The 12,519-nt window shown below is 45.9% G+C and overlaps 1 protein-coding gene across 1 annotated transcript; it reads left to right on the top strand.

The window, feature by feature from the left end:
• Nucleotides 1–9,011: 9,011 nt before the first annotated feature.
• Nucleotides 9,012–12,267, top strand: LOC123062061 (coiled-coil domain-containing protein 25). The gene is made up of 6 exons (XM_044485392.1): nt 9,012–9,354; nt 10,036–10,163; nt 10,604–10,707; nt 11,229–11,316; nt 11,437–11,498; nt 11,882–12,267. Exons 1-6 carry the CDS (start codon nt 9,242–9,244, stop codon nt 12,032–12,034), a joined length of 648 nt encoding a protein of 215 aa, XP_044341327.1. The 5' UTR covers nt 9,012–9,241; the 3' UTR covers nt 12,035–12,267.
• Nucleotides 12,268–12,519: the final 252 nt, after the last annotated feature.

Genomic DNA, 12,519 nt, shown 5'->3' with positions numbered 1-12,519 from the left:
ACATGTACTAAGTTTCCGGTTAATACAATTCTAGCATGAATAATAAACATTTATCATGATATAAGGAAATATAAATAACAACTTTATTATTGCCTCTAGGGCATATTTCCTTGAGAGGAAACTTTATACCACATTTTGTATACATGTGATCATGCAAGGTTGTTTTGGGATGAGGCGGAAGCAAGTTTAAGAAGCCGAAGCTCCACTCAAACACTTGGACTATGGATCTCGTTGACACAAGAATGGTGGAGAAGGATATAATGACAATATGCATAACGGTGTGTTGGGCTGTTTGGAGCAGCAATAACAAATTCATGCATGGTGAGGACACGTACCAGCCACACCACTCTATGCAAGTCATCGCCGAGATAGTGAGGCCGCTGGAGATCCCTCCCAAGCTGAATGTGAAGGTGTAGCCAGCGGCACCCAGATGGGAGGTGCCAGACACAGAGTGGATAAGTGTGGACGAAGCGGTGGATCTAGAGCATCAAAGGGTGGAATTTGAGTAATGGTGTGCGACCACTCGGGTGCTTTCTTATCGGACAGGTGTGTGCCATATGTGGGCATTGTTAATCCACTCAGCCTTGGACCTCTTGCATGTCGTCATGGTGTACGGATAGTGAGGGGCAAGGGTATTTGCGGTTCCTGGTGGAGAAAGATACAATGGCAAAGCTATGTTAGGGCAAAACTATGCCATGGCCTGCCCAACCCAGGAGCAATCTCGTACTATGCACCAAGCCCAGGGAAGTGAAAGGCCAACCCAAGAGTAATTTAGTACTCCCTCCGGTCCTTTTTTCTTTGTGTCTAAGTTTTTTTTCCATTTTTCCCTGAATAGTCTGCATATTCCCTCTTTTTAGCATTACTTTCCAACTGTGCCCCGCTGCACCCCCTGGTAATTAGCATAAGCGTGCATCATTTTGGCGGCTGCAGCTTGACTCAGCCAACCAAGGACGCTATGCAAAGGGGCCCATGCTGTGTTATGGCAAGAAAAGAGGAGATATCCAATCCGTTGCATGCATCGGTTAAAATACTTCACCTCTCTCTCTCTGCATGCGCAGTGGCAAAAGTGTCCAAAAATGAACCAACGAGGTGCTCCTTGGTATGTGTGTTGCTGCTTAGACGCAGAGAAAAGCGTACCGGAGGGAGTATAGCTAGGCATGCCCAGACTGCCCAACCATTTATTTCAAGCTCAGCCACTCGACAGATAGCCAAGACATTCAGCTCGTTGTGGGAACAACAAAACACAAGAAGGCCTATGGGCATCCATATTCTCAAGGAGATTGTAGAGCTAGTTCATAGTAGTATGCAAGTGTTATAGCTTTGTTATGCTAGCAGAAATGTTAATTGTGTAGCTCTTTATTGTGCTAAAGAAGCTCATAATGTACAGTCGTTTGTAAACTTTACTGATGTGGCCCCTGGCTTTTTGACGTGCCCTTTGCACGCATATACTCCCTCCATCTGAAAAAACTTGTCCCAAATTTATCTCTCAAATGGATGTATGTAGCACCAAGTTAGTGTTAGATTCATCCATTTGAGGGACAACTTTTTCTGACAGAGGGAGTATGAATGAATAAATCCTGGAGAGCGGAGTGTTGGATTATGGATGGGCTTAGGCCCATATAAGACAATAATCCCTGGTTAATCCCTAAGGCCCATGTGTATGCACGGAAAGTGGTGGGAAGTGTGGGAAGTTTAGTACCATACTGCTACGGTAAGAAGAATGAGACCTCTTTATAAGGGCTGCTCCACCACTTGTTATTGGGAGCTTGGAAATAGGAGACGTACATGCGCGCTCCTCCTTCGCCGCCACCCGCCTCGCCTCGTCACGACACGCACGCGCCGCGGGTTGCAGGAATGAACCGAGCCAAAGATTATTTTTGCCGGTTAGAAATGGTGACTTAATCTCGAATTAATTAATGAGTCACTTACGAAAGTGCCACTGTCAGAGACGTTGGACCGTGGGCTGTTCACGGACTCGGTCATGGGCCTGAGCCCAGGCCCATCTACCTGACGACCTATATAAGAAGGCACTGGTCAGTAGAGTGAACTCTAAATCAGTTCACTCATTACCTCTCGCACAAACCTAGTTGTCATCTACTGTTCATCTCACTATGCTGCTTCCGGCGATCCCATCCAGACGACCGCATGCACAGTTGGTCGAGAGAGCAGGTGCCTCCGGAACCCTGTCGTTCAAGATCCTGCCCAGGAGAACGACAATAAAGTTTTTGGGGAGCGTCTTGGCACGACTGCTCCCAGTCCGTCCCCGTCTCCGTCCGCCTCTGCTTCCACTACTTCCCCTGCATTGACTCCATGGCTAACGACGCTGCTGCCAAGAAGACGGCCTTGACCGATGCCGAGGCTGCTGTCGCCGCCGTCGCGTTGGCCTGGCCAACCGGAGGGTATGACACATTCATCCCCTATTTGCTCGTTCATGTGATGGCTGTATATATGTTGTTCATAGATGTTTCGGTTCTATGTAATGTGCATGCTCACATCCTTAGGTATCGGTATGAGATGCATATCGTATTTTCGTTGTTTACTGTTTACTCGTGGATTAGATTAGTCGAGAAAGTGCTAATATTTCCAACAATCCAAAAACCTTATTTTAGGCACTTTTCGACTCATGGCTTCACCACTACGCTGAAACCGGAAAAGTTTACCGGGACGCATTTTAAGCGTTGGCAGACGAGGACTACCTTGTGGCTCACGGCTATGAACATGTTTTGGGTTGGTGGTGTGTCTCCCACCATAATGATTGCTCCTGAACAGGAGAATGTGTTTAGGGAGGCAACCACCATCTTTGTGGGAGTCGTTCTTACTATGATCGGAGACAAGCTAGTCGACGCGTATCTCCATATGCGTGTTGCCAAGAATTTTTGGGATGTGCTCGAAGCTAAGTTCGGCGCAACCGATGCTGGAACCGAGTTGTATGCTATGGAGTGGTTCCATGATTACAAAATGGTTGATAACCGTTATGTATTAGATGGGGCCCATGAGATACAATGCATCGCTAAGGAGCTGGAGCTCCTGAAGTGTGAGTTATCGGACAAGTTTGTCGCGGGTTGCATTATTGCAAAACTCCCTCCTGGATGGAGGAACTTTGCTACTTCTCTCGAGCACTTGAGACGTGAATTCTCTGTTGAGGATGCCATTGGTCATCTAAGTGTTGAGCAGAACTCAAGAGCAAATGACTCACACGTGAAAGGTGTAGAGGGTTCTTCTAGCGCCAATGTGGTGTAGAAGAATTCCCAGAAGTTCAAGAGAAAGAACTCTGTCCAGCAGAATATTGCCTTTAACAAGAAGGGTAAGAAGAAAGACAAAAAGAGAGATGGTTGCTTTACTTGTGGTTCAGAGGAACACTGGACAAACAAGTGCCCAAACAAGTATGAGAAGTCAGAACAGGACACCAAGTCTGTCAATGTCACTTTGAGCAATAATGATGGGGCATCTAGGTATGGTGATCTGTTTACCGTACTTTCAGTTTGTTAGTCCACCGATTGGTGAGTTGACATTGGGGCCAATATTCATGTGTTTGCTGACGTGTCTTTGTTTACTTCTTACCAGATCGCACGAGATTGTTCTGTCCGGATGGGGAATGACTTGCATGCTTCTGTTCATGGTGTTGGCACGGTAGATCTGAAGTTTACTTCGAGAAAGATCGTGCAACTGAAGAATGTGCAGCATGTCCCCTCTATCAAGACGAATCTCGTTAGTGGCTCCCTTCTATGCAAAGAAGGGTTTAGGTTAGTGTTTGAGTCTAACAAAGCAGTCATATCTCGGTATGGACTACTTCTTGGAAAAGGATATGATTATGGTAGCTTGTTCCGCCTTTCCCTAGAGGATTTCTATAATAAAGTCATGAACCAAATTCATTCTAATGTGAATGAATGTTAGGTTTGGCATTCACGTCTTTTCTCACATAAATTTCAGTTGTATGATGCGGCTAGCTAAGATAAATCTAATCCCGAGTTTCTCTTTAGCCAAAAGCTCTAAGTGCCATGCGTGTGTGCAAGCAAAGCAACCTCGTAAGCCTCACAAACCTGCGAAGGAGAGACACCTGGCACCACTAGATCTCATACATTCAGATCTCCGTGAGATGAATGGTGTGTTGACTAAAGGTGGAAAGAAATACTTCATGACTTTGATTGATGATTCCACTAGATTCTGTTATGTGTATTTGTTAAATACAAAGGACGAGGCTCTACACCACTTTAAAATCTATAAGGCTGAAGTTGAGAACCAACTTGAGAAGAAAATAAAACGAGCCCGGTCTGATCGTGGTGGAGAGTACTTTTCTAGTGAGTTCGATTTATTCTGTGCGGAACATGGTATCATTCATGAGAGGACGCCTCCCTACTCACCCCAGTCAAATGGGGTTGCCGAATGGAAAAATTGTACTCTAACAAATTTGGCTAGCGCCATGTTAGATACATCAGGTTTATCCAAGGCATGGTGTGGGGAGGCTATATTGACATGATGTCATGTCCTGAATAAAGTCCTGCAAAGGACAATGAGACTACTCCCTATGAGCAATGGGAAAAGAAAAGAACTACACTCTCTTACTTACGCACTTGGGGCTGTTTGGCGAAAGTCAATGCGCCGATCCCCCAAAAGCACAAGCTTGGACCAAAGACCATGGACTGCATTAATTTGGGCTACGCTAAGAATAGCGTTGGCTATAGATTTCTAGTAGTGAAATCTGAGGTACCTGACCAGAAGGTCGGTACAATTATAGTCTAAGGATGCTACATTCTTTGAGGATATTTTCCCCATGAGAGATATGCAAATCACTTCTAGACTGGAATCTGATGAGACTCCTGAACCTGCCATTCCGATGGAATATTATGAACACAAAAGTGATGAAAGTTCCACTGAGGATGACGAGGAAGCTCCTATTAGGAGCGAGAGACAAAGGACTGAAAAGTCTTTTGGTGATGATTTCCTCGTGTACCTGGTGGATGATGACACTCCCAGTTCCATTTCAGAAGCTTATGCATCTCCGGATGCTGACTACTGGAAGGATGCGGTCCGTAGCGAGATGGATTTCATCATGGCTCACGGAACATGGGAGATCACTGATCGTCCTTATGGTTGCCAACCACTGGGATGTAAGTGGGTGTTCAAGAAGAAGCTTAGGCCTGATGATACTGTTGAGAAGTACAAGGCTAGGCTTGTGGCCAAGAGTTATACCCAAAAGAAAGAAGTGGATTTCTTCAATACTTACTCACATGTGGCTAGACTGACAACCATTCAAGTGTTACTCGCTTTGGCTGCCTTGCATGGTCTTCTCGTTCATCAGATGGACATTAAGACAACTTTCCTTAACGGAGAGCTAGACGAGGAAATTTACATGCAATAACTAGATGGCTCTATAGTAAATGGTCAGGAAAGAAAGGTGTGCAAGCTAGTGAAATCTTTGTATGGCCTGAAACAAGCGCCTAAACAATGGCACGAGAAGTTTAATACAACTTTGACATCTGTTGGATTTGTTGTTAACGAAGCTGACAAATGTGTATACTATCGCTATGGTGGGGGAGAAGGAGTTATACCGTGTATGTATGTCGATGACATACCGATATTTGGGACCCACCTCAAACTAATTGAGGAGGTAAGGCCTTTTTATCTCATAACTTTGAGATGAAAGACCTGGATGTGGATGATGTTATCTTGAACATAATGCTACTTAGAGACACTAAGGGTGAAATTACACTTTTGCAATCCCACTATGTTGAGAAGATTTTGAGTCATTTTGGATATTCAGACTGCAAACCTTCTGCAACACCATATGATCCTAGCGTGCGGATTCGAATGTTTGAAGGCACGGTTGTAGATCAATTGAGATATTCTCAAGTGGTTGGTTCACTGATGTACCTAGTTTGTGCTATTCGTCCTGACATCTTATTTGTTGTGTGCAAACTGAGCCGGTTTGTTTCCAATCCAGGAGATGTGCACTTGCATGCCGTTGAACGAGTCATGCGTTATTTGCAAGGTACTGTGAGCTATGGAATTCACTATTCTGGGTACCTGACGGTACTTGAGGGGTATAGTGATTCGAATTGGATATCTGATGCTGATGAGATGAAAGTCATAAGTGGATATATCTTCACACTTGGTGGAGGTGCTGTTTCTTGGAAGTCTTGCAAGTAGGCAATCTTAACGAGATCGACTATGGAAGTAGAACTCACAGCATTAGACACATCATGCGTTGAAGCAGAATGGCTTCAAGAGCTTTTGATGGATTTGCCAGTGGTTGATAAACCAGTCCTGAGTGTCCTTATGAACTGTGACAATCAAATGGTGATTGCCAAGGCTAAGAGTTCAAAGGATAACATGAAATGCACAAAGCACATAAGAAGAAGATTAAAATATGTCAAAAATCAAGAAACTCCGAAGTTGTAGCGTTGGATTATATCCAGACTGCTAAAAATCTGGCAGACCCTTTTACGAAAGGGCTGTCACGTACTGTGATAAAAAATGCATCAAGGAAGATGGGCATGAGACCCATGTAAGTTGCCATGGGGTAACCCAACCTATGTGATCGGAGATCCCGTGAATCAGGACCTTGGAAAACAATCCAGCGGTCAAGTCAGGAGAATATCCTTAATTAACCTACTCCATTGGAGATGCAATAATACTCTCAATTCTGTAAGGCAGGCCAACTTTTGTGTTAATGTGTTCCAAAGCTTGTGTAAGTAAGATGCTTACCTAGAGAGTATTCTTTGGAGAAACACACCTATGTGAGCCCGACTGCTGGTCAAAGTCTATGAGATTGGGTAATCTTTAGGAAGCTCATGAGAAGGTACATGGTATGACTAATAAGCTCCATCCGTGGGGTTTAGCCTTCGGCAACCATGTATCAGCTGACAATAGGCGAGACTTCTACACGCCAAACTGACAATTCAAGGCATAGTCCATTGTTCAGTTGTGAAGAACTCTAATCCTATTGCTCTAGGTGGAAGTTCAACTTAATAGTCCCCACTTACAATTCTGATATATCAAACATTGTTTGGAACAATTGACAGCTTCGAGATCTCGTGGGGGATTGTTGGATTATGGATGGGCTTAGGCCCATATAAGACAATAATCCCTGGTTAATCTCTAAGCCCCATGTTATGCATGGCAAGTGGTGGGAAGTGTGGGAAGTTTAGTACCATACTGCTACAGTAAGAAGAGTGAGACCTCTTTATAAGGGCTGCTCCACCACTTGTTATTGGGAGCTTGGGAATAGGAGTTGTACACACACGCTCCTCCTCCTCCGCCGCCCCCTCGCCTCGCCACGCCACGCCTCGCCTCCTCAGGACACGCGCGCGCCGCGGGTTGACATTGGACCGTGGGATGTTCGCGGACTCGGTCATGGGCCTGAGCCCAGGACCATCTACCCGACGGCCTATATAAGAAGGCACTGGTCAGTGGAGTGAACCGTAACTCACTTCACTCCCTCCCTCTTGCACAACCCTAGCCGTTATCTACTGTTCCTCTCAATGTGCTGCTTCCGACGATCCCATCCCGACGACCGGGTGCACGGTTGGTCGGGAGAGTAAGTGCCTTCGGAACTCATTCGAGATCCTGCCCGGAAGAACGACAATAAGATTTTTGAGGAGCGTCTCGACGCAACCACTCCCGATCCGTCCCCGTCTCCGTCCGCCTCTGCTTCCACTACTTCCCCTGCATCGACTCCATGGCTGACAACACTGCTGTCAAGAAGAAGGCCTCGGTCGATGCCAAGACTGCTGCTGTCGCCGCCGCGTTGGCCTAGCCAACCGGAGGGTATGACTCGTTCATCCCCTATTTGCTCGTTCATGTGATGGCTGTATATATGTTGTTTATAGATGTTTCGGTTCTATGTAATATACATGCTCACATGCTTAGGTATTGGTATAAGATGCATATCGTATTTACCATGTTTACTGTTTACTCGTGGATTAAAATAGTTAAGAAAGTGCTAATATTTCCAACACGGAGTCGTAAAAAAATCCAGAAAGAACAAGAATAACGTGGGCGGAGGCAGGCACACACTCCATTGGATCTGCCTCGGTTGGAAGTCCGGTCCTTGCTTTCGACCATCCACGCTGGAAAATCTTTCGGCCGCATCCACGCATCCGACGAGCACCCCATCCCCGCTGGCCATGCCGCGCCCGGTCCCCGGTACGCCGACGCACCGAACGAACCAACAAGGGAGCGTTGAGAAGGAAAGCGGCCCGTTTCTTGGTTCGGCCGGAATCGATCGAAACAGACGTCGTTCTCGCCAAAGATACGGCGCTTTTACAACGCCACCAATAGGGAGCTGCGTTGAGATCGTATTTTAAGTGGGGGGCTCCGGTAGGAGGAGTATATCCACTGCGACTGCTGCCAGGTCAGGCACAGATCAGAGGTAGATTCATGGCAAAGAAAACGAAAGAAATCAGCGAGGGATTTGTTAGATTACTACCACCTTGCCAAGTTTCCCCTGTGAGCAAACCAATCTGTGATTGGATGGTTAAGAGAACCATGGTATCCCCAGTCTATCAGGGTTTAAATCTTGATGCTCGCATTTATTTCTGAATTTATTACAGGATTTTTGACGATGCGGATTCAGTGGGAAGAAATGTTCCCGTCGACGATGAAATGCTTACGATGGCTTTGTAAATTTAAAAATGATATGACGGCTCAGTCTTTCGAAGATGCTCATAGAGATAGGATGTGCGAGTGTGCGTTCATAGAGGTGAGTGTATGCGCGTGTGTATGAGTGCTTGTGTCTGACCTGATGTTAAAAAAAATTCCCCCTAGCCTGACTCCTCTCATTGGTTAAGGAAAAAAGAGGTTTAACCAATTATTATTATGCTAATTAAAGAGGGGCGGAGTGGGAGGAGCAAAAGCTGCGAGGATAAGGCCCCGCTCCCCGGTCGCATTTGTTTAATCGAATCCATCGTGTCTCCACGTGGCGACCCAACCCAACCGCCTTGGAGTAAAGAAGAGAAGACCTTTGAGATTTTAGCCCCGGCCGTCGCCTTTTTATACCCGCCCATGCTGCTTCATTGCCTGGTTCGTCGCTCTGCCGTCTCCCTCCTTCCCTCCCTTCGCCCCCGCCTGCGTCTGTTGCCTCTTCTTTCTCGGCCTCTGCCTCTTCTTAATGTGCGGTAAAACTACCCTACGCACGGTCGCCTGGATATACGGTTGCTGAGCTGAACTTCCAGGAGGAAGACACACACACACACACACACACACAGAGAGAGAGAGAGAGAGAAGAGAATCAGTACTGGCAATGGTGTTCTACTTCAAGGCGCGGCCGGACGCCGGCGACTACACCATCTACATGGGCGCCGACAAGAACGAGAACGAGGAGCTCATCAAGTACGGCCTCCCCGAGGACGTCTGGTACGAGCATTTGCCAAACTCTAGTCTCTAGCTTCGCCTCTCTCTCTCTCTCTCTCTGTGTGTGTGTCGATCGATGGATATACTCATGGTAGTTCCTCCGTATATAAATATGCACGTGGGGTATAATAGTTAATCCCTAGTTAATCTTGAATAGTTTACCCTAGTTAATCATGAACAGTTTAGTACGAGTACATTTAAACTCATTACGGAGAGAGAGAGACAGACCGGCCGGCCAGCCGGCCAGAACGAGAGAGAATGCAGAGAAGCAGAGGGAGCGCGCGGATTGACTCGTGACGAGGCCATGACGAGGCTGGCAAGGACACTCCAACTACCAAACTGCGTAGAGTAGATACGACCCGAGCTGCTCGAAACATGCCGCGTGCGTGACTATCGTCCCCCAGTCTGCCATCTGCATCACACAACACGAGCGTAGCTAGGGCCAAAACACCCTGTATATATCTATCGTCTAGAGGACCTCGCCCTCGGCTCGCGCTGCAAACTGGACTACTTATTTTACTGGTTTATTATATTGCTGAAAAATAAGCAACCCTCGAGCTCAGTGGATATCGTGCTGTAGTACAACCTAGCTAGCCCGTTTATTAAGCAAAGCAACGATGATTGTACGGGATAATTATTAATCAGGGTTGCTGCATGCACGCTGGCGCACCATCTGCGCTGCAGGTTCCATGTGGACAAGGTGTCCTCGGCGCACGTCTACCTGAGGCTCAAGAAAGGCGAGTCCATAGACACCATCAGCGAAGGCCTCCTGGAGGATTGTGCGCAGCTCGTAAAAGCGCATTCCATTCAAGGTATACATGAAAGAAACTCATTGCATTGTTTATACTGCTACTGAAGATTGTGTTAGCTAGCAAGATTTTCTTGCTACCAAAAAGTTCCCTCAGAAATATGGTACCCCACAAAACATTGATATGTTCAACTATGTTTGCCATCTGAGCACGGACCTCAGAAATTAGCTCGTGCTGTGACTGTGACCGGCCGTGTCTAGTGCAAAGCTGCATCATGCACATTGCTACTATCTCTTTCTGTGCCCATTACAGCAACTTTTTCTGGTGTATTATTGCCGGCCTCTCTATGCATGCCATGCATGGGCCCCTTTGCATTATCTGCCTTGGGTCGATAACTGGCCTATACTGTATGTGCGAGTGATTGTGATCGTCAGAACGTGACAAGTTGGGCCGATAATGGGTGCTGGCTAAATCATTCATGCATGCATGTGTTTATCGTGCAGGAAACAAGATGAACAATGTGGAGGTGGTCTACACGCCATGGTCTAACCTCAAGAAGGCGACGTCCATGGATGTCGGCCAAGTTGGCTTCCACAACCATCGGATGGTAATCAATTACCACTTCTACCCGTTTGCTAGTAGTACTACTAACGCCTCCATTGGCAGTTATTTAACAAATTTAAGAAGAAAATATGTATATAGACATATGCTTGATCGATTGTAGCGTTTCAATTAGGCTCAGTTGTTAAAGCATGTATGCAGTGGTATCAAGTTATAGAAGCATTTCGAGTAGCACGAACAATAATTGGATAAGAAACCTTTAAAAATTAACTAGATTATCTTGCGCAATAATTGCGAACATTCGATGAGAAAATAACCATTATAACGAAAGCTGCCAATTCATGACCAGTTGAAAGAAATCTGTCTTGTCTTGCGCATACCTGTAGCTGCTTAGCTGCCGGCGGTCCCAACCGTCGCCGATGCTAACTGACTCTAGCATGCTTCATTTCTTGCGTTGGCCCTTGGCTAATCATAATTTATTTATTTTGCGAGTGTTGGCTAATCATAAGTTGATTCATGTCTTTGCGACAAACAAATGTTTATATACAATCTACTGTCCGCCAACAGGTACACGTCTTGACAGTGGAGAAGCGTGTCAATGAGATCCTCAACAGGTTGAATAAGACCAGGGTCGAGCGCCGACCAGACCTCAAAGGTACATACGCATACACAAGCTAGAGATCTCCATTTCGTGTGCACGTGTAGTACACCATGCATGCATGCACGTGCAACTGGGATTTCATTCGCTAATTTGCAAATGTGTGTGTGTGTGTAGCCGAGAAAGATGCATCAAATGCAGCGGAGAAGGCCGAGCGGAAGATGCAGCTGAAAGACAAGGCACGCAACGCATGCTTGCATCATGCATGCCAGCTCGACCTTTCTAGCTAAAGCTGGTTGTAATGGGAAGTATCATATACTAGTATCGTGCATATGATACTAGTCTATGATACTACATCCCTAATGCATAGTATCATATGTTGGTATCATAGAGAACTACATTTATTGCCATACATGACACAAAATAGCACATCATTTAATATGATACGGTATCATAATATGATACTCAAGCCTCTCTTTCTTCATTTAATTCTATGCCATTAAATCAAAATTGCTTAGTTCGCATGCATGATACAATCTATGATACTCTCATTACGGGCAGCCTAAATCAAAGCCTGTCATGGTGACAACCGGCTAACTTTTTTCTCTTGTGGCGTGCGCAGAAGCGCAGGGAGGAGATGGAGAGGGTGGTGAAGGAGCGGCAGGCCGAGATACGGAGCTACAAGGGCCTCATGGTTGCCGAGAAGATGACCTCCAACCGCCAGATCGCCTCCGCCGGCAAGTCCATACAGGAAATGGAGGACGAGTTCGTCTAGCAGCTAGCCTCATGCGTGTGTAGTGTATCATCCATGTCCATGTGTATATATGCCGATGCGCGCATCTTGCATGCGTGTGCGAGCGTGGTCTCGACGAGGCGGGCGATGATCGATCGATCCTCGATGTTACTGACGGTGCAGGTGTACATATATAAGGTCCTTGATTTGGACAGAAATGAGAAAGCAGCTAGCGCAGAAATAAACTGTAAATTCCAAAAATTCTGATGACGACAAAGGGCGGGCATTGCGGTGCCTAAACAAAACTGATCCAGATATGGTATGCTTAGGGCCTTTTCGATTCGCAGGATTCTAAAAATATAGGAATAGAAAAAATATAGGAATGGAGGGCATATATCCTCTTAAATCTTATAGGATTAGCTAGTGTTTGATGCCATAGAAAAAACAAAAAAATTATAAAGAGAGATTGAAGTGGATGTTAGATTTTTTATGAAATGTAGTACAAAAGATTTCATAGGAAATTTCCT

The sequence above is a fragment of the Triticum aestivum genome, chromosome 3A, assembly GCF_018294505.1.
Source record: "Triticum aestivum cultivar Chinese Spring chromosome 3A, IWGSC CS RefSeq v2.1, whole genome shotgun sequence".
In the NCBI taxonomy this organism is placed as follows: Eukaryota; Viridiplantae; Streptophyta; class Magnoliopsida; order Poales; family Poaceae; genus Triticum; species Triticum aestivum.
This window is presented reverse-complemented; position numbering and strand designations above follow the sequence as displayed.

Coding starts and splice junctions, on each gene's coding strand:
- LOC123062061 (XM_044485392.1), top strand. CDS start 9,242: ATGGTGTTCTACTTCAAGGCGCGGCCGGACGCCGGCGACTACACCATC. Junction 11,317..11,436: donor GCGCCGACCAGACCTCAAAG/GTACATACGCAT, acceptor GTGTGTGTGTAG/CCGAGAAAGATGCATCAAAT. Junction 11,499..11,881: donor AGATGCAGCTGAAAGACAAG/GCACGCAACGCA, acceptor TGGCGTGCGCAG/AAGCGCAGGGAGGAGATGGA.